Source organism: Dicentrarchus labrax, unplaced genomic scaffold (assembly GCF_905237075.1).
Source record: "Dicentrarchus labrax unplaced genomic scaffold, dlabrax2021, whole genome shotgun sequence".
Taxonomy (NCBI): Eukaryota; Metazoa; Chordata; class Actinopteri; family Moronidae; genus Dicentrarchus; species Dicentrarchus labrax.
In genome coordinates this window covers 16194153-16217240 of record NW_026136707.1, presented here as the reverse complement: position 1 = coordinate 16217240, position 23088 = coordinate 16194153, and the positions used below count along the sequence as shown (strand labels likewise).

At 39.2% G+C, this 23088-nt stretch overlaps 1 protein-coding gene across 1 annotated transcript in view; it reads left to right on the top strand.

Moving 5' to 3' along the window:
- The window catches only part of sntb1 (syntrophin, basic 1), a 39072-nt gene extending 16553 nt beyond the window's left edge, over positions 1–22519 (top strand). The window contains exons 3-8 of the mRNA XM_051407857.1: positions 5115–5232; positions 5391–5480; positions 8041–8177; positions 9572–9768; positions 17744–17973; positions 19902–22519. Of these exons, the coding sequence (XP_051263817.1) occupies positions 5115–5232; positions 5391–5480; positions 8041–8177; positions 9572–9768; positions 17744–17973; positions 19902–19994 (865 nt within the window). The 3' untranslated portion in view covers positions 19995–22519. The remainder of the gene's footprint in view (positions 1–5114; positions 5233–5390; positions 5481–8040; positions 8178–9571; positions 9769–17743; positions 17974–19901) is intronic.
- Positions 22520–23088: the final 569 nt, after the last annotated feature.

The following is a 23088-nucleotide window of genomic DNA, read 5'->3' as shown; positions in this document are numbered from 1 at the left end:
GCTTTCAGCAGGAGGCAGACCTCCCGGTTCATCCACGGCTTCTGATTAGCGAGCGTTGTGATCTGTTTATGACACTGTCGATTTTAGAGTCAAGTTTATTTAGTCCAGAACAGAGGAGGCATATGTATCAATGTCAGTGTGTGAGTCCCGGGTGGCCTGAGTGGCAAATACATATATATATATGTGTGACGTCCCTGTTAACTAGCTTCTTCCCCCATTGTCAAACTTCAACTTGAAAACATTATTCTCTCTTTAGTGTGGCGTCTTAGGAAAAACTGTCTTGACTTGAAAAATAACAGGAAGCTTCTCGGTGGCAACAGCTTGTAGGAACTGATCTTAAAGAGTCAGTTTGGACAGAAAAAAAGGGACATAGCTGGATGTAATGCTGTGGTTGGCCAGTGGTTCTTAGATATGAATCAATTTAACATACAGCTTAAAGAGTTTTTCCTGAAAATGGGAAAATGTGCTAAACAAATATTCCCTTAAAAACATGAAATGGAATTTAATCATACATTTCAAAACGCCCAAAGACAGTTTGGTGAAAGTTTCAGTGCACTTTCACAAATCTTGGTTAGTATTAAAGCTTTTAAGAGCGCAATATGGTTGAACATTCACTTTATTGGCCATAACTTTGACTTTATTGGTCAACCAGTTATACAAGGAATTGGAGTCAATATCTCATCTAGTGACAAGCTGAGTTTTTGCTGTACACAGATAAGACAGTGGTTTGTGGTTTGATAGAGCTGGAGGGCAGATTCACAAGCACAGATAAAGTCCATGGCCAAATTTACCTTGACGAGTATGTGTTTTTTATGAAGTTCTTTCCTTATCCTCACAGCAAGGACAAATTCCTCTATGACTCACCAGTAAATATTTAGTAAATGTTTAAATGGGAGGACACGGACGTCTGTTAGACGTAAACCATGAAACGTTTATACTGGAAAGTTCAATACTTCTGATGTTCCTAAGTAATATACATCTGTTAAAGATTGCAGGGAAAGACTAAACCTACTCTCTGTTTTTCTTATTTTGGGTCCAGAGCTGAAATGGTATAAGAGGCTTTATGTTAAGTGACAGGGAAATCTGGCTTATCTTTTTTTTACTAGACTCAGTGCAATGTTGCATCCCTCTAAGGGCTTCTCTCTTCATTTCAGCAGATGTTGTTTAAACTGTGTGGAAGCCTTAGAGGAGACACAGGAGAGGGGGATATGAGGAAAGGCGTGGCACGTACAGAAGAGATGATAAAAGACAAGAAAAGAGAAGTTAGGGAGAAGAGAGGTCTTGATTTATCTTTACTTTATGTAACACTCTGAAGCCATTTTTGCCTCACCTTACTTTAACATACACACAAGTCTAACTTTCTGTGACATTGGTGACATATTAAATTAAAGAATGAGGATTAAATTCTTATCATTTACAGTGTGGCTTGAAAATGTTATGAAAGGGTGTGGGAAAGGCAGAGATTATCAACAAGAAAAAAGGAGTAGATGCAAGGAGAAGAAAATGAATTAGCTCAAAAAATTCTTTCACTGTTAATCTTTGTCATTATGGAGGCAACAAACTTGAAAAACCTGCAGTGTGAATGTGTGAGACTTAGATAGCCTCAGAAAACATGTATGGCAGTGTAAAAGGAGGATATGACTCCTGGCAGAACCAGCATGGTTCCTCACAGTTTGACAGTTTTCTACAGTACCTCAGTTTAACCTTGACAAGTTTTTGAAAGCATGTAAAGACTTACACTCACACTCTCTCTCCAACTTTCTCTCACCTAGGTCAGTTGTATGCCAGCGTACTATCATATAAAAACACACATCCAAGTGCTGCAAAATTGGCCTTACAACTGGAATGATATAATTTCTTACTTTTATCTTTTACTGTACTTGTACATGTACTGCACTTACACAAAGGCATGTCTCTTGACCCATTTCATTTTCAAGCGCTGTTTGTATTCCCTGTGACAGTGATCTCATATATACACACACTGAAGTCTATAAATTATGATTTAGGGCATGAGACCAGGTCTTGAGTATGTGCCAGTATTTCCTGGGAATTTCCTCCAAAATCTGGCCCTGTTTCTTATGAAAAATACCTGCGGCACCCACAGATTTATAGCATGTGCTTGCGTGTATGTCTGTACTGAATACTGTGTATGTATTGAAACACAGACACCTTCTCCACACCTTCTGATTACTTTTCATGCTGAAATGGCAGTTTACAGTATAGCTGTGTGGCAAAATATTTCTTAGACTAAGTGAAAGAAGGAACATGCAAAATCTGTAAAGCTAACTATGCAGACTGGGCAACAGAATATACAACAAGTGGCTGAATCAAACATACCATTACATATTCAAGAACAATGCTGCCATTCCTCAAACCACTAAAATAAGACTACCATGTGATAGATATTCTTCCCACCCTAATAACCTTGGGAAAGAACTGTAAAAGTGGTCAAATATTTCCATGTAACGACCTGTAAAAACTCAAAAACCAGAGCCAAAACTGGTGAGAGGTTGCTGCTAATGAGAGGATCAGTGGTTTCTGAATGATTGGTGCTGTTGTGTTACATGAACCTCAAAGATAGTCATACGCATCCCAGGAAATGAGTAACAAATTACCAGAAAATAATAATTCTAAAACCATGGGGAAACCTTTAACTGTAGTTCAGATAAAGATAAATAAATTAATAAATAATACAGCAACAGACAAGCCTTGCATGGCAACACACACATTACAGTAAATATTAAAATGATTAGGCTCATGCATTGGAGTACACAGCTGTGAAAACATGCTGTTACAAAGCTTTATAAGGAAAATGTTTAAATGATGTCAGACCTGCAATTCATTTGTAATTTGCATATGAAGGATTAGCCCTAAGGACTTGAAACATGACTTGAGATATTCTTTGCCAAGGCTCAAGACTTGGATCTTGGACTTGTCCCAAAAAACTTGAAAACAGCTCTGACTGAAGCGTATGTGTTCAGCAACAATTCCATGTTGAGTCATTGTTTGGATCTAGGCAGAAGCAGCATGGGCCAAAACAAACAATTGAATTTGTTTTCTTGTTCTCTGAGGTAACACATTTAATAGCTTAATTCCAAAAGGCATATATTTTGTTTTGTTATGTCAAGAATATCAGTATTTAAACAGCATTGCCAAGGGTGTCCTTGCTTTAAAATAGATATTTTGCTATTGAAACATTTCTTTTTATGGAACTGTTGTGTCCATACAAAGTTCACCGTTTAATAATTAGAACAAAATTCTTGCATGAATCACATTTGTATGCTGGAACATACTATACACTATATATATACATGTTTGATATATATAGTGATGATCCTGTGAGAACAACTACCTTTTGATCAAGTGTGAGATTGATTTTCATTAAAGCAGGACCAGACTAAAATAATTCCATACTCTCAAGTCTATGTAAGGGTCATCCAGTCCATGTGCTGTTCTCCCACTGAGTCCCCATGTTAATCCACTGTCACACACATGCAAGAGATGGGAAATTTAGTCCCAAAGCCACTGCACATCTACGACAGAAAAAGGCAGACAACGCTTCCTTTAAGTCTACAATAACTCATGGGAGTCAAGTTGCTAAAACACACACCATCCTTAAAGAATCTCCTCTACCAAACTCACATCGGGCCTGGAGTCTTCAACGCTTCCTCCCCCTCTGCTCTCCCCTGGCCTGTCCTTAATCAACTTGCCTTTTACAGGCAGCAGTTGTATTTTTAACCCAGAGAAACACCTGGAGCAGATCCAGATGGTCTCGCCCTCCTCCGAGGGTTTGATGGAAGAGCAGATTCATCACATTCACCGGGGCTTTTCCAGGTCCCCAGTGTGTGCTGTATGAATAAAGAAAGCTGCAAAGAAAGCATGTTTGCAGAGTTGAAACCACCCTGGTTTTGGAGTAGTTTCTATTTTAAACCACTGGGAGCACCTGGACAGTGGAGTGCTGTTAACAGAGGCACTAGATTGTTTCAGAGTTGGTATAAACTCAAAAGATCCAGAATGGATTTAAATTTATGTTGTGAGATGAAACTGAACATGTACTTCCAGAAAATTGCCCTGGGTACATCCTGTAGCAAATTTTACTGACTGTACTGTTTCTCCTCATTTCATTCACTATACAACAGTTCCGTGTTGACATGCAGTTTAAAATCTTACATCTCTACTTTCTGCTTTGCCTTAAAGTGTTTTTATTACTACAAATACTGATTGGAGCAGCATAGACAACAGATTTAACATAAATAAATTGTGAAATGATTCCACTTTAGCTTCAGTTTGTGCCTTCTCACTGCTCAAACCTCCAGGGACAGGTTCATATTCTTCAAAGATGGCCAAATCTCAGCATGAGCACACAATAAAGAACCATTCACGGAGGTTTTGTCCTCTAAACCTCTGAGTCAGCCATTGTTTGTGTGTCAAAGTAAAGATCACTATTACTTTGCATCTTTATTCTAGACGGTTTACCCCATACCTTTCCAGAGTATTTCTTCTGCTGGTTTACTCCACAGAGATGAACACTAACTGCATTGATGCTACAATATGAAGCAACACTGCACTGCTTTATGCACTGTAAAGGCTGCAACGTGTACCTTTTTTAAAATTCATATTCACTCAGCACACAATCAAAGAGCCGTTCAGTGAGATGGAGAAGCATCTTACAGATGCATTTCTCTCGAGGTCTAATATACTCCCATATGATATAAGGAGATTAGTTATGGAAATTTAGTGGGAGACAGCATTGTGTCATATGGCCCACAGAGGATGCATGAGCAATGCTGTTTTGTGTTTTGAATTGACTTGAATAAACTGAAATTTCAATGCACTTCATTACATTGTTCTGACCGAGTGCCCATTTTCAAGTGGATGAGACAAACGAGCATCTGTTGAAGCTGAAACCTAAATGGATAACATTTGGTTTCTAAAACCATGAGCTGGGATTAAATTGAGTCAAATTGGGCCTGCCTGATAAGGCTAGCAATATATGTTCAATATTTGAAAGTGAATTTACTCATCAAGGGATGTGAACTATAAAAGTTTTAGAACCCATCCAATGATAACAGAGAGGTTAAAGCTGTTTTAACTTTTCTTATCTCCTCCTCCAGACAACTGGAGCTGCACTCCCCTGACACCCGGCACACCGTGGTGCTGCGGTGCCCAGACCAACCATCTGCCCTGTCCTGGTTCTCTGTCATGCACTCTGTTACATCCACACTGGCACAGGTCTGTCTTTGATTTCATTGATTTTACAGAGAATTCTCATCAATGTGACCATTCGAAAAAGACATTTTACTGTGGCGATGATTCAGCTCCTCAAAGCTGCTTTGAGCGTAATGCATCCTAAATGATCATCATACCCGAAAAACTGTCATCCCCCACAGCGTTCGCTGGCAGAGGTCATCCAGCACACAGCCAGGACGGGGGTTGCTGGCAGCAAAGAGATACGACACCTGGGATGGCTGGCAGGGAAGGTAGGAGTCGCTGTGTGTGTGTGTTTGTGTGTGCATGTGACAGAGACAGGAAGTGTAAAATGCTTTATAATATCCAACTGTACAGTTATATGTGTGTGTGTGTGTGTGTGTGTGTGTGTGTGTGTTTTTATGTGTGACACCCATGCTTCTAGATCTGGTACCTTCTCTACTAATTACCATTTTGTGGCTATGGTGTGTAGGTGTGTATAAGCATGTGTGTGCTTTTGTTTTACCTTTGTCAGGACAAATTTGAGTTTTACACCTTAAAAGTGTGGACATTTTTTTGAAAGTTAAGACATTTTAGTTGGTTCTCTCGTCTTCAAAGGGTTAAAACTTGGCTTTAGGTTATTTTTATGTCCACAGCTGTGAAACATATGAAAGATATGGGATGGCATTTGCTAGTTTCTGAGATATAAATTGTGTTTTTTACATAATTTATAAGGCTTTGTCTCATACTTGTTGTTAGAATTATCAAATTTTTTGCTGCTGGTGCTTATGATTAGCATTTTACGTATTAATTGATCAGCTGTATTTACATCGTACATTGTTTAGTGGCTAAGTAGGTTCCTCTTAATTTCCTCTTAAAGTGTTTTTTCGTTTGCGTGTAAAGCCCATGGCGTGCTTGACACGAGCTACTTCATACAACGTGTCATCTAATCATAATATCCATATCATCATAACAACCACACTTGGAAGCGGGGTGAAATAAAGGGGGGAGATGTAATATTGTTTAATTATGGTAATAACAGTGCACACTTTCCGTCAATTTAAAAACTACAAAGTAATCGTGTAGCAAATGAAAAAAGAGAGCTTGAGAGAGCAATTCAAACCCTCTTTACTTACTACGTAGTGTGAATATCGGACTGTTACTTTCAGAAAGTTACATAAATGGTCGGACCAGCCCCCCAATTCCGACATTGTGTGTGTGTGTGTGTGTGTGTGTGTGTGTGTGTGTGTGTGTGTGTGTGCGCGCGCGTTGGGAGCATACTGACGCCTTTAGTCTTACTGTTGCTGTGGCAGTATGTCTTTCATATATTGTCTGCCGTGAACAAAACGTATCAATCAACTAAACTTAGTTTCCGCCCTGTGAATCACAGTTATCTAATAATAATAATCAGCATATGGTTAGAATTAGATTTAGTTTACGTTCAGGACAGAATTGGGGTTTGGCATTTAGTTGTGATTGTCAAGGTTAATGCTGTGAGCTCAGGGATGCGTTACGACACACAGGGTATAGAATTGCAAATTTGTGTGTGTGTGGAAAGGTACTTGTGTTTGCGCACATATTTTTGTATTATTCTTATCTTCTGTACACACACATATTCATACAAGCACACACAGACACACAGATAAAGCTTCACTCTCCCTTTCACACACAGACACACACCTGTGCAAATATATCCACATGCACACACACATTCATACCTGTCTAATTTAGTCCTCATGAATTTGCCAATATTTGATCCTTAGAATGCAGTACAATACTGTTACTTAGCAACATATTCTCATTATGTTAAAAGGCTGACCCTTGACCCTCTAAATCCCACGATATGATTGGCTGAGGCATAACTTCAAAGAGCAGCTTAGGATTCCACGGCTGGGCTGAAGATAAGCTCTAATAATGAGAATAGTTATGGAGCATTGTAAAATAAAATACCAGGCTGCGTGTGCTCCAAGTTAAGAGATTTACAGTGTGTGTTCTGAAGGGAAAGTGAGACGTTCGCTCGTTAGGAGGAGACGGGTGGGTGAGGGGCACAACAAAGCAAATGCTTGGAAAGTGTACCTACACACCGGCCACCTTTATTTTTAGCTAATTCTCCACTGTGCAGACAGTATAGTGAACGTACACGTTTACAGTTAAGGACCAGGACAGCTTCGTAAGAACCCAAATTAGATCATTTTTGGAGCTTTTTGGGGTGAAATATGACAGAGAGACAGGTGGAATGGGGTTTAGGTATACAGAAGTGAGAGAGAAAAATAATATTTGCATACCCAGTCTTGGATTAAGTCTAGAGGTGAAGACCGGTCTACACCCACTGCTGAGTACACACTGAGTCTTTTACATATTAAACACACACACACACGATTCCTCTCTCTGACACAACATTAGTCCCATAAAGCAGCTCCCTGGCACGCAACCATTGATCTTACTGATGAAATACCTGCTTTCATCTAAAAACCTGAGGACGATTTCAGTATTTGTGACAAATGTAAGAGGGCAAAGGTACATCAAATCCTGCAGCATTAAATTAATCAAGGTTGTGCTTGATTCCAATTCAACATGAGCAACCTGTAGAACTGATTCATTCATTTGTTTCACTGAAATAGGTTAGAATCTTAATGTTTAGTTTATCAAGTCAAACCTTTACATCTACAAAGAGATTTGTTGATATTATTATGAACCTTTTTGGGGCTGCTGCTGGTCAGACACAGACAATCAGTTGTCAAGTGTTTACAAACAGCAGCCCTAACCATGGCCCTGCACAGGATGAGTGGGTGTAGAAAATGGATAGGCGGATGCAACGTTCCCTGTCTCACTGTTTATATGTGTGTCCTGCAGACAGAGAGCGAGAAGCAGTCCTGGAAGCCGGTGCTGGTCGTTGTGACCGAGAAAGACCTGCTGCTTTTTGACAGTTTACCACGAGGCAAGGAGGCATGGCAGAGCCCTGCACACACTTATCCACTTTTAGCAACACGGTAGGTCCACCCCCACATGTAAAGACAAACACACGCTATATATTTGCACCACAAAATATTTATTTTATGTGTTACCACAGGAATTTGATTTAGATACTGTGGCAAACAGTAGCCTAAACTTGTGCTAAAATATCACTCACATTTTAGCCACTTTTAGCTAATTTGTTTTGAGTGCTAATTTGAATGTTGCAAAGCATCTTAACATGTTAAACAACAATGCTGAATATGGTAAACATTACCTGCTGAACACCAGCATTTTTGTATCATTGTGAGCACATTAGCATGACAACCTACCATTTTTGTATTTTCTTTAGCACAACAAGGTCCAAAGGAAACTATGAACTTTTATCTATCTTCCAATATGGTTCTCTATATAATAAGCTTTACAGCTGTAGTTTACTCTATAGTAAGCAGTAAATTGAGGTTTTTGCTTCATTTTGCATCATCACTGACAGCTGTAGCATGGCAGAAATTAGATTTTTGCACATTTTGAATGTGACGTATTGTCTACAGTCACACTATCAGCTCTTTGAGGCTGTACGTCAGCATGCTAACATGCATAGTATTGCAAGAAACTCTATTGGTGGCACTAGATGATAAGTTACTACTACTACTAATAATAATAATAATAGTAAACTTTATTAATATAACATCTTTAAAAATGTTTTGCTTTTACGGGGTAAAAACAACACAAACAACAGAACACTAGGAACCATAGCAGCAGTAACAATATATAGAATGAAACAACAACAGTGTAAAACATAGCGATAAGTAAAAAGATAAAACAATAAAAGGTGAATAAAAGTTTAGAACAAAGGATTACAGAAAGACAAGACTATAAAAGTGCACTTTAAGAAGAGGCTTAAATGCAGTGATAGAATTTGCCATCCTGATCTCCTCTGGAAGGCTGTTCCACAGTTTGGGGGCTCTGATGGCAAATGCTCTGTCACCTTTGTTTTTCTTAATATCGTTTTGGGAACCAAGGAAAGCTGCATTTAAGGGCCTCAGGGCCGTAGAGGCACATGGGGGATTAAAAGGTTAAAGTTAAGGCATCAAGTTATTGCATTTTAATCGTTCCATTGGGGCAGTTACTTAGGGCACTACACAGTGCATACATTTTACAATTCTCAAAAAATGGTAGTCTTATTGCTTTTTAAGTCACTTTTGATATCTAGTATGAAAACTCCACTGTGAGAGGGGGTAAACAATTCTCATTGTATATCGTCATGAGAAGAATGTGTTATTAATTAACAAGGTTTTTCATTAACAAGAAGTTTCCTTTCTTATACAGTAGCAATTGTCATGACAATGATACTTTCTTTGTTACAATGACAAAAATGTATTTTCCCTTCCCCATGCTATATGACAGTTTATGTGTGTATGTGTTTATCCAGTCTGGTCCATTCTGGCCCCGACCGGGGGTCACCTCACTCCGGCACGGAGCTGTTCTTTGCCACTCGGACTGGCACGAGACTCGGCATCGAGACTCACCTGTTCCGGGCTGAGACCACCAAGGATCTGTCCCTGTGGACCAGACATATAGTGAACGGATGTCACGCCTCAGCTGAGATGATCAAAGAAGTCACTACGAGTGAGTACTGATACATAAAACATTAACCATGAAACTATACACAAACACTTGCATGAACAGAGACAGGAACATACACACAAAAACATGTATGGAGTTAGCAGCCCAGGTCAGTGTGCTGGAGTTGCTTCCTCAGATGTGTTCAGGCATGCTTCAGCAAAACATATCCATCGAGATTTAAGAGACTGCAACGGTAAGTACTGCCCGAGGTCTTGCAAGCCTAAAATAAAGTCTAAATCCAACACATGAAGCCAAATGTATACATACACGCATACAAACCCCCATGTCCACTCATACACTGAGATAGAGGAGGATTTGTGATATAATTTGACAACCATATGGAAGATGTGGACAAAGCACTTGCTATTTATAGAAAGGAATGCTATTCTGTGTGTGTGTGTGTGTGTGTGTGTGTGTGTGTGTGTGTGTGTGTGTGTGTGTGTGTGTGTGTGTGTGTGTGTGTGTGTGTGTGTGTGTGTGTGTGTGTGCGCACGCTGTTTGACATTGGGATTGGCCATCCAGGGAATTCCAACAGAATACCCCCCAGCACCACCACCACCTTTCCTTCTCTCTCGCTCCCTCTTTGCCTCCCTCTTTCTCCAGGCCTAAAATGTCCTGGGAACTGCACTTCTCCCCTGGGTCCCCCTCCTCTCTCCCTCTATGAGAACACTGTGCCAAATTAAGTTTCACTTCAGACTCCACTCATACAAAACAGCGTGTGTCCAGCAGCAAATGATACATGAGCCCTACACTACATCCTCGTTGTCGGGGCTGTTTCTGCATCATTGATTGCCTTAAGACTCTTGTTACAACTCTCCTAAATGGTGTTTATACTCATTGATCCAGGTGTAAATGATACGCTGTGATTAGCATAGCAAGCCTTCATTCACGTCTGCGGCACTCATTTTAAATTTAACACTCCAAGGTTGTTTGATAAAAATCAGATTTTGTATGTCATGGTAGTTAGCAAGGAAATGTGACTGTTAAAATGACGTCTTACTTAATCCCATGACAAAACACTGTCTAGACTGAAGCTAGCTGCAAAGTATCGACATGCTGCAGTTTAAATGTGGCAGTGAAATCAGCTGCTTTATTGGTGCACCAGCCCTACCCACATTCTCCCTGAGCAGAAGCCCATCAGCCAGGATGAGTGAAAACACCTGTGCAGGCCCTTTGAAACCTGCATTAAATGTTCTTTTTTTTCCTTTGGCCACTGAGGGGAGGAAGGATAAGTAATACATTTAATTGGAGTAATCATTTAAGGTTGATATTGTGAACTTGGTAGCAAACTGTTTCTTATTTATACATCCAGCACATATGGTGCAACATTAGCATTCATGTGGAGTTGTGTTTCTGGACACAGTGAATGTAATATAAGTCCAGTATTAATCAATATTAATTCTACTTTTAGTTCTGTTTTTCTCTATACAACATCTGTGTGATATCTCCTGCTTAAAGAGCTACGCTAACTTGCACTAGCTTTTGCAGTCTGTTATTTGCTTCTGGCCAACAGCCCTAAAACCGAAACAATAAGCTAAAAGACACTAAAATGATCCACAGAGCTCCGAGGATTTGTGAAGTCACTACAAGTGTGACACTGTTCATATACACATAGTCATTTGATCCATTGCAGATATAACAATATTAACTAGTGTACTAGTCCATAGCCATGCTAGCTGCTCTGTGAAGCTGTACTTAGGCACAGCGGTGCTTTGAGCAACATTCTCATGTGACAGCGCTAACATGCTAATGTTTAGGAGGTATAGACCACATTTTTACCATTTTCCCCAAAAATACTGATATTCATAATGTCATTAGTTTTTCATGTATCAGTCATAAAACAAAGTATTATAGCATACAAATAGAAATTTTGACCTGATGATGGAGCTACAGTAAACCAGGGGTTCACCAAAGTGATTACAATTCATCCTGATGAAGACATTGCTGTCCACAGCAAATTGAACAGCAATACATCCACCTAATGTGCTAGATGTGAGGAATCACCAAAATCATTCATCCTCCGGGGTTCATGAATGACGGTACAGAATTTCATGCCAATCAATCCAATCGTTTTTGAGAGATTTCTGTTTGGAGCAAATTGGTGGACAGACAGAACAACATCACCATCCGTAGAGGCATGCCTCTACATAAAAATATTTGTTACAGCAGCTTTAATTTTGTACTGTGATACTGATTTGAGATACAGGTCAGTGACACAGGCCAAAAGAATGAGAAAAAATGAGAATGGTTTTGAATATTTATTGCTCAATATTCTGCCTGAAATGGATCCCATAACTTTTCTGAAACAGATTGATGTTAGCACCAAGCCCTCAGTTTCTCGTTATGCAAGTAGAAAAGTAATTTACACTTCCCAGAGAAGGAGTGTGATAATGCATACAAAGTGCATTCACTCATTTTTCAGCAGTTGCCACCTGAGGAGTCGCTGTGCTGACCTTGTCAGCTTTTCATCTGTGTAACATTCTGATAAATCATTGTGATGGTTTATTCACTGTCAAGGCTCGTGATAAAGATTTGCTTTGAAGATAGATCAACTCGCAATCACTCACTGGGCAGCAGGCCATTCTTAGAGGGATTTTAAAGGGGAACGTAATTTGTTCAGCTCTGAAATTAAATTTCACAGGCACTTGGCCTGCTGTCATTTCTGTTATTATGATGTCCAAGGTGACTTAAACTTTTCTTTCAGAGGTTATATTGATATTTTGAGCTGTTAGCAGAATAAGGCACTGCATAATATGTAGTCACAGCACCAAGGGCTAATCCCTGTTTATACGTACGGCATATCTGTTCTCTTTTAAAACATTGGTTGGGAAAACAATCTCACCACAAGGTCTGCCCAGCTTTGCCCGTGAGCTTTTGCCTATTGATCATTGTATTGCAGATATTAATGTTTCTCTTCTTTTTAGCACTTTGGTAAATACACTTTCCTACCCAGAGTGAGATGAAAAGATGGATGGTCTGTGTGCTAAATATGAAGCTACAGACAGCTGGTTGCCTTAGCTGAGTTACCTTACCTTAACTTTCCACAAAGAGTGGAAACGGCAGGGAAACAGCTAGCTGCTGTCACTGCTGTCCAAAGGGAACAAAATCTGCCCTCCAGCACCTGTGACTGACATTTTATTTCTGTCTTGTTCAGTCTGCACAAAAACCAAAGTGTAAAAACCTCAAGTCGGTCATGGTTTTACGGGTCTTGTATGCCCACAGTCTTTATGATTAGCTACATTAACCACTGCTCAAAACCCCCAGAACAGCTACTAAATGAACCTTGTGTTGTTTTCTCAACTGCTGTGGCTGAGGTCAAGAATAAACTTAAAGAAATAAAGAATAAACCACAGAAAAAAAACAGTATTTTATGACAAGCTTCAGGATTATCTGTTTAAAGTCAGTAATCCCACTTCTCCCTGCCCACCCACAGCCTCCTCGTTAATGTTATTGTCAAAGGTGACAGCCGTAAAAACGTGTTAAATTGTCTTAGAGGTCGACTGGGTCTTCTTAATGAACAGGTAAACAGCTTAATGACTTTAAAAAAGCAATTCTACCACAGTGGTTGTGCAAAATTAACCTAGTAACCTGCTGTGACACTTGGGAAGTTTAGCACAGTGGGATACATTTTCAAACTATGAAGTACTTTACCTGCTGCTAATGTCATTTTCAAGTTTACAGCAAATGACAAATTGCTGTCCTGTAATAACCTTTTAGCGTTTCCACTTGTTGTGATGGTAACAGAGTTAGTGTCTCCCTCCTCTCTCACTAACTCTCTGACCCTCATTCATTCAGCTCCTCTCTCTGTCTCTCAGTGTTATCACTCTCTGCCCCTCCTTCCCTCCCTCTGTCTTTTCCACTCACCATCAGGCAGAAAGAAGGGCTTTTGTTGCAGCCTGAAAAGCCCCTTTCTCTGTGTGTGCCTGTTTGTGTTTGTGTGTGTGTGTGTGTGTGTGTGTGTGTGTGTGTGTGTGTGTGTGTGTGTGTGTATTCTGGTGGGAAACCCTGCTTGCCCCACAGATCAAGCCTCTCAGGTAGAAGAGTAGAGTTTCGGGTCTAATTTTCGCTTCTGAACACAACAAAGACCCGGCACTCTTTGCCCCATTTACAACTGTTATGCCATTAGGGAGACGTTTGTCCAGCCAGATTGTTTATACATCATTAGAATGATATTACACATTATGAGACTCATTTTTCATCATGAATGGGATGTCTTCAGGGTTCCCGGGATATTACACTGTATATTTGACTGTGTGTGTGCACGCCTCATTCTTCTATTTGATTTACAGTGTCCTTCTTATCATCATTACTTCCTGAAGTTGTAATCAACACACCTCTGTTGTTTTAGTGTTGCACAGTTGATAAGGAGAGGAGAAATTACTGTAATATACTGCTCTGCTCCTGACACAAAGCAGTAGTCTAAAATCCACTTCCTACTATATTGGTGGCTTACCAACACCTCACCTTATCAATGGTGTTTGAAGCCCATGTTGCCTCTGTGGTATCGCTATCTAAAAATATGCAGAATGTTGTATATTACAATAGACGATCGATTCAATGCAGTACTTTTGTTACAGGTCAAACTGATTAGCCTATATTAGGCAGGGTAAATGAAAGATAATTATTAATATTTTTCAGTCGATGATATTCCTGTAAGAGCTCAACTTGAGAGAGATTCTGTTCTCTTTCAAAGCAGCTAACTTGTGTTTGACAAAGAAAGTTCAGTCAGAAAAAACTGACCTTTTTATAGAAAACAGTTACACAGTGAGATTTCGTAGGAAAGGCCCTCAACAAACAGATACATGAACATTAAATGTAAAAAATAAAGCACATAAGCAGTGAGATGAGGTGGCAGAGAAATCTGGCAACTTGCACGAAGTATCAACAGGTTAATGGTGAAAAGGTTATAATGGCTGATAGTCAAGCAGCTGATAACTTTCCTGCTCTGCCTGAACTAAAGCTACGCTCCATTTATACTTGCATTGCCCTTGACATGAATAAATCTGCTGTTTTTGTTGGGTTTTTTTCAGTTTACTTTATCAGTGCACCTGTAATTTTGGCTCTGACTCATGTTGCTTTGTTAACTCCCATATTAAACGGCTAATTATCGAATGACTTTTACAGCTGAAAACTTCTGCCAATTAGCGGTCAACCTAATATGACCCACCTCTGCACCAGTATTTGGAATGTAAAAGTGTTTCATTATTTTGTCTTTGCTAGACCAAAGTGAGATAATGATGTAAGGTTTTCATAAATGTTTAAAATGTGCACACACAATGAGATGCAAAATCTAGACGATCTAAACAATAACAAAATAAAAATCTATTTCGCTTGGGGTTGTGTGACTTATTATATTGTTGTGCAGTACAAGGCTTCCATCTGCTATTCTGTACAGGGTAAATTAAACTCACAAGAATTATTTGTGAATAGCATTTGACCATAGTGAGTGTGTGTGTGTGTGTGTGTGTGTGTGTGTGTGTGTGTGTGTGTGTGTGTGTGTGTGTGTGTGTGTGTGTGTGTGTGTGTGTGTGTGTGTGTGTGTGTGTGTGTGTGTGTGTGTGTGTGTGGTGTACATATTTGCCTCTGTTGGTTTCATAATCGCCTTTAGATAAAGAGCTGAACGAGGAATGGGTTTTGGTGTGATTAGTGGTTTGACTGACGACATGGTAAAGTAGTCAGAGAATTGGTCTGTTGACAGTCGGACAAAAGAAAGCAGGCCACAGTGAGCAACAACACACACACACATATATGTACACACACATGCATAGGTATTCTGCAGCCCACAAAAGGAAGACACACACACACTCATATATGCATCTCCATGTCTCTTTCACATATATATACACACAAATGTACTCCTTTTCCTCATCAACATAGGGGCATTACACACACTCTCCCTGCTATATTCACACACACACTGCACATGGACACATCCTGCTCAGGCTGTCAGCAAACAATGGAAAGATAACAACTCTCCTCTCGCTCACTGTGTCACACAAACACGCCACTCTGCAGATCAGATGTCATCAAGAGAGAGGAGCTCATGCTGTAAATGAAGTTTTCAGCACGCAGCCTTCATGTCTACCGGAGGGGGGGTATGGTAGAGCGGGGGAACTCTGCTGTCACGGCACTGAAAAATAAGACTAAATGCAGCTAGATCACACTGTGTGGAGACGAGACAGGTTTGTCATTACAGCAGAGGAAAGTGATGCGTAAATTGGGAGAATAGATAAAGATAGTACACTCAGCTTTCAGCCAGACACATGCTGTGAAGAGAGAGGGAAAGAAAGCGATGAGAGATGTTGTAGAAGAGATAAATTACACGGAGCGAGTTGGTCTCGACGTGAAGCGATTGTCACTGAAATGAGGTAAACTGTAATGTGTGATATGGGACACACGTGTTAGGGCAGAATCGGGCTCACTTTGATACATAACTGATGTATTACCAAGAAACATTTGACAACATGAAACAACTGTACAATAAATTTTAATATGGAGAGCATTAATCTGTTCTGAGTTGCCAGTTTATAAGGTTCACCTATAGCTAAAACTGTATAAGGGGCGTCTAATATTTAGTCTACCTCACTGATATAAATGGGGTTGACAAAATATACCTCAATTCTACAGCACCACAAACCTCTCTAAACTGTTAAACCATAAACAGAACCTTATAATCTTCAAGAAAAAAAGATAAATTGATATAAAATTAGCGTATCATTAGTTTCAGCTTGATGTACTAATGTAGCGATTCCCATCCTTTTCCCTTTTCTATCATTGAGTAAACTGATGACCCCTGACTAAGTGATGTATTTTATGGATATTTCATATTGTATTATACACATGCAGAACAACTGATGGACTGTACAATGAACCCAAATAGAGAACACCATAACTGCAGAAGTTTTGTGTAAAACAAGCAGTTTTTGAGCAGGTTATTTAGATCTTATGAATACTGCAACCGAGATGAGTTTTTCTGATATTTTAAGGATTTTTTAATATAATCCTCTGTCTGTATTATGGTTATTATATTGATTTTTAACAATCATACTTACTTACTTGCTTCTTTTTTTCAGTGATTTCTTCTCCCTGATACTTGGCCTTTGTTCGAATGCTGGATGATGCTGTTTAGCAGTGATTAACTATGGCTTGTGTTCAGGTTGTCTTCAAGTTCTTAAATAATAATTAAAACTTTTAAAATAAGAACTTATTGAAGTTCAAATGAAATTCTGAGATATAAGTCTACTGTGTATGTTTTTAAAGTTTTAATACATCTCCTAAAAACAAGAAGGCCTTGCGACCCCCCCCCATGAGGCACTGGCGACCCCAAGTGGGGGTCCCGACCCTCAGATTGGGAACTAATGACCTGGTAACGAGAATGTAAATGAGCAGGAAAATAAAGCCAATAATGTCATTACAATACAAAGATATTACAGTATCCTCAAAATAGGGTTGGGCAAAAATATATTATTCAAGCGTCAATATTATTGAGTTTCAGTGGAAAATCAGTGGAAACAGTATATTCAGAAATGAATTAAAACTATCTGAGTTTTATGTGTTACTTGAATTAGTTCAAAAAGAGACTGTGCCAATGTCATTCATCTTTTTTATATTTATAGCATAGAAAATTAAAGTACTTTGCACAAACAGCCAACCTAGTAACACATTAATCATACTGAATGGCTCTGTCCTTCCAATACAAGCTACCACTTTGCACTTAAGTCATTGAACAATAGAAAATCCTTCATAAAAGTAAGAAGGTGAGGGATGAAATACATTTTGAAGTCCACATTGTGCATTTAAAGGTGTACTGCTGCTTAGATAAACATCTGTAATTTACAGCCTAACTTTTACCTCATTGTAATTACTTATTCTATAATGCATGTACAGGGACAGATTATGAATACAGGGGAAATGAAAAACAAGGGGATTTGTTTATGACCATCTTATTAGCTGACATTCAAATCTATTATTCTTTCAGGTTGTCTGTACCGAAGTCAGGAGTGTCGGCTGGTGATCCACTATGAACAGGGCTTCTCTGTGCTGGCTGACCCCACACTGGGAGATGGGGAGAACAGGGAGGAGAGAGGAGCTCACACACCTACCAGGCCCCGGGTGCTGCTCTCTTACCCCTACGAAAAATTAAAGATGTCCTCAGATGACGGAGTTCGCATGCTCATCCTTGACTTTGGAGGGAAGGAGGGGGAGATTGTGAGTGTTTGCTATGAAACAAAATATTTCTAATATTTAACACAATCCCCCAAAAATGACTTACCTTTCCCATTTTTAAGTTAAGCTGAGTTAAAATATTCTTCTATGAGCCTTTACTTTTTTGTGGTCATGTACAACTCACAGTAAATAGAACAAGTTCATACCAAATCTCAGGGGGTTTCAGAGGGCCTTCTGGGAAATGAAGCAAAACACAAACTGGAGTACAAGAATACGAGAGACAGGCAGAGTGAAAGTGGTGCAGGAAAGTAAATTACAGCACTTCATCACAAAATAAGTCCTGAAATAAAACGAACTTCACACATACGTAGGTTTTGGTAAGAGCGTTTGAGAAAAAATAGCCTGTCACTCACTGTAAGAGTTTTAATCTGTTTTCACCACTCAGCGGCTCACTGTATGGAGGTCCAGGTGGCCCGTGTTTCAGGGAGTAATCAGGACCATTTGATGTGTATGCCTGAAAACAACCAAGTACACTCTTACTATCCAATATGTTCATCACTTCTGTTTGAAAAGTTTGAGTTTTTAGCCTCTTCTTCATCTTATTTGACAATACTGATGTGAATATCAGTGTTTTATTACCTTTACTTGGCACGTATACATTGATGTTTCATCATTCATGAAGCCATAGCACAGTGATTTACTGTATGTTGAAAAATGAAGCGACAGTAAAAACTAAAATATTTACTCTCTAGGCTTATGAGACTCTCTGAAAACTTAGATGTTTTATATCTACACCTTGAACTGACTGTGTAACAGCCCACAAAGAGCTCCGTATAAACTTTCTGTCAGATACACTAATGTTTGACTACTCAGATTATGCTGAAGGCAAATAAGCAAAGACTTTAGAGCTTTGATTCCAAACCCTCTGTTGGCTACCTTAGCAGAACACATTTGGGTATCTGTAACATTTCTGAATCCCAGCACAGCCATAGTCAAGGCTTTATAAAAATCCCAAGGCACTTGCGGATGTGGTTGAAGGCTCATTAGTTCTACATTTGAAAGTGGAATCAGCTGGGCTTTTTTTCAAAGTGGTGACTATACTGTCATTACTTGGCAGGGACTATGTAGGCTATGTCTAATTTTGTCACAGCAATTGACAGTTTATCTCTCCCATACAGAAAATGTATTGTGGATCTTGGACCAAGCCAAACCGTTGATTGTGGCTTGGAAAGCATCAATGAAATACACAATTCTGCTCTGGGTGATCAGCAAGGCAAAGAAAAGAACAAGGCTATGTGCTAAATGCTAACTAAATGCTTTAGTCAACATGCTAATATGCTCACAATGACAATGCTAATAAAAAACAGTTGTCGAATTGGACCCAAGCTTTGGACAGACTGACAGACCGACTGATATCCTACTCCTAAAGTGGGTAGCATGGTTAAAAAAATAAATGCATTTATCTTAACTCCTGAAAATCGGACTTTTTGGACCGGTAATGATGTGTAGGTCTACTCATATTTCATTGCACTGGGTTTGCTGGACTTCCTCAGTGTTAAGTTTGACCAACTAAACAGTAGTTTAAGTGTGCTTGGTTAAATTTCCCTATAGGCTTAAGGAACAGGATGTGAGTCATAGTACCGGTGAAATCACCCACTGTTGATTCAGGCTATGAACAGAGCTTTGTTCACAGCGATGTGGTGTTTGTGTGTGTGCACACTCCAGGACTGTCTAATCCTTGCCTCATGGGGAACTGTGTTGACTGTGTAGTTAGTTTTGAATATATTTTTATGGTTTTATGTGCTTACAAACTCATTTTTTCTTTTTCTTCTGTCCCCTGCCTCTTCCTCTCTCTGTCATCCCATCTGCTTCTCTGAATCTTTTATTCCCTCCTCTTTACCCTGGTCGTGTTTTGTATTATTCTGTCTTGTTTTACTTTTTAATTCTGTCGTTTTCCCTTCCTCCTCCAGCAACTGGACCTTCACTCGTGTCCGAAGCCAATCGTCTTCATCCTCCACTCCTTCCTCTCTGCTAAGATCTCCCGCCTGGGTCTGGTGGCCTGACCTCTGTAAAGGGACATTTCACCTCCTTTTAAAAACAGAAATCCACCTTGTTTTGCCGCCTCTCTGCAGCCCGCATGCAGTACACCACGTCACACCTTCAGTCGGGGACCCAAGCTGAGTGAATGTAGCCTCTATCTGGAAACCGATCTTTTTTGGGTCTCGAATTCCAAGTTAAAGAAACACTGGAGAAACCAGATTAGTTTTGCTTTGAGCGAAATTGACAGATTTCTTTGGGATAAACCCTCCCTTTAAGGGCTGCATGGACCGAAGTGTTGACTGAAGAGCCACAGAAGGAAACATGGACTGGACTAGAAGCAAAGGGATGATATTTACAGAGGGACACATTTAAAGGAGCAGATTGGGCATTACTGTCACGTCCAGGATTGGAAGGACTGGACATGTGCAGCAAGGTTGAGATGAATTCACTTTTAATTCAATCAAAATGTAATGGCAAAACGGCCTTCCATTTACCAATTATATAATTTATTCACCATTAGCTCTGAAAGGACATTCAGAATTTCACTTGGTCATTTTTCTTCACCAAACACTTGACACGCTGTGGAAAAACTTTATGCATTTGTCTTTGTTAGCGTTCCCTGAAATGTCTTGTTAGCCGTGTCAGCATTCATCATTGAAACTGGGAGGCACAATCGCCCGTACAGTGTCCCACAATGTGACAGCTGACTCAAATTCAAAATGTCACAGTATTTGTATAACCGGTTGCATACAATGACCATCTGGTGGTCAAAGTATTTAAGTGTTTGACCGATTTGACAGTTCTAATGACTTCAAATATAATTTGTCAATCAACTAACATGAATTATAAAATAGTCAAGCATTCATATTTATTGCAATCGCATTTAAATTCCACGTAGGCTCCTGTTTATCACTCAAAAGCAGGGGGAAAAATCATATCCAACATATCAAAAAGTCCAATAGCTTGTTACTGCAATCTTGTCCATGATGATCCAAATGGCATTTACTGTTGTGTTTCTGACAAATGCAACTTCAGTTTCCACAGAAATATCAGTAATCCATATCATGGACGTTCATGATGAGTATACGGATGCTAATGATTTTATATGATTTGAATTTATCACTACATGTACCATAACCAAACAATAAGGTAATATTCATAAAACACATTTTAACATTAAAGTTTATGGCAATAGTTCTTTTAGAGAAATAAGCTTTGCACTTTTTGCCGAGAGTTAGGTGACTGTCTGAAGCTACAGGCAGTAGCTGGTTATAGCTTAGCATTGCTTAATGACTGGCAACAGAGGGAAACTTTAGTCCAAAGACAACAAATCACTTTATATGTCTTTTTTTAAAAATCTGTATTGTGCTATAGGCCGATTTAGTTTAAATCTGTAGCTGAACATACGATAATGTTTTGAATTTCTCTTAAAGAAAATAATCTCACCACAAGGTGCATTTAGTAGCTTTTCCGGAGATTTCAAGCAGCTCGTTTTACTGTTTTAGCATTAAAAACTGTCACTGACTTGGTCCAAGAACACAACCTTCCGTAAAACCACATCTTTATCTTTTTATAGTTTTACACACATTTTTTGTACAGATGAGATGTAAGGTATTAATTAGTGAGCTTCAGAGGTGATGTTAGGGGGATTTTTCTTTTCATCTTTGGACAGAGGTAAGCTTCCCCATTTCCAATATTTAACCAGCTACTAGCTATAGCCTTATATTTAATGGACAAATATGAGAGTGGTATTGGTCTTCTTATCTAACTCTCGGTAAGTCAGCAAATAAGTGTATTTACAAAAACGGACAGTGAGCTGTTCATCAAACTGAGCATGTTTGCCTGCTTAAATGACAAACTACAGTCATATTCTACCCCATCAAGCAAATCTGCCATGAGTACTTCTAATTTTCATATTAAAAACTGAAAATCAACCTGACAGTACCACAATCACCCCATCAAGCATTACTTGTATTTTTCTTTCTTTTTATAGCAAAGTAGCCATCATAGGAGTCTTCAACCCTGCTTTAATCTTGCAGTAATCAGTGCAGGTCATTATCTGTTTGGACATCATGCAGCAGATCAAATCTGTGTACTGTCTCTGACTGACGTGACTGGCTGCCAGGTCCTTTCCTCGTGCCTTCAGATGACTAAAACATTAGAAATTTTGAAAGATATTAATCATAGAGACAATGTTACTTCTACGATGGCTACTTTACTTTTGGTAATCAGACACATGTTTTCAATGACCATTTACACACAAACTGTGAACAATGATTTACACATTGTAATCCTACCACTCTCTAGAAGAAATATCATCTGTTTTGTTAATGCTAGAAGATAGTTGGAAGTATTGTAACACTTTTGTTCAGACAAGAATCCAGCACTTACTGATAACCTCAAGTGGAGAGAAGCTTTTTGAGTAAAGGCTGCTTTGATATGTAGAATACTCTGATGCCTTTGGCAGCTACTGTACTGTCACTAAGAATGATAAAGCTTAGTTTTTAACTCAAACGGTGCACATAAATCATGTATTTAACAAAAGTGACACGATGAGTTTGTTCTTTTCATTGTTTTCACTTGTCATTTATTCATTTCTCATTACCAGAAAATACAAATCAGCAGAAGCAGCTTGGGAAACTTAGGCTTGGGAGAGTTTCAATTTCACTTTTAAATTACAGCTACAATTTGTTTGCTAATGATGCTGGTTCTTAATTATTTTTTGATATAATATTATTAGTAGGATAATATGCCATTTCCTTCTTCCAGAATTAAAATTAACTCAACCCTGCTATAAACATACACATTTCTCTGCATTGCAACAAAAACAGGCAGTATTTAATTTCAGGGGCAGCTGGGATGAAAGGTGGTGCACTAATTTACTGCATATTAGGGACACTTTGAGAAGTGTTTTATTGCCCAGCTCAGCAGAAAGGATTCATGTGTCTTTAGCCAAAGATTGAGAGTAATTGAGATTTAGGCAGCGCTTAACACAATCGTAACTCTTTGACATTGTTTACTTGGCTGCTAGGTAATGAGCTGGCATCCTTTCTCTCTCCCGCTCTCACACACATAAACATGGATGGACACATTCATGTTATTGAGGGTAAGGAGTTA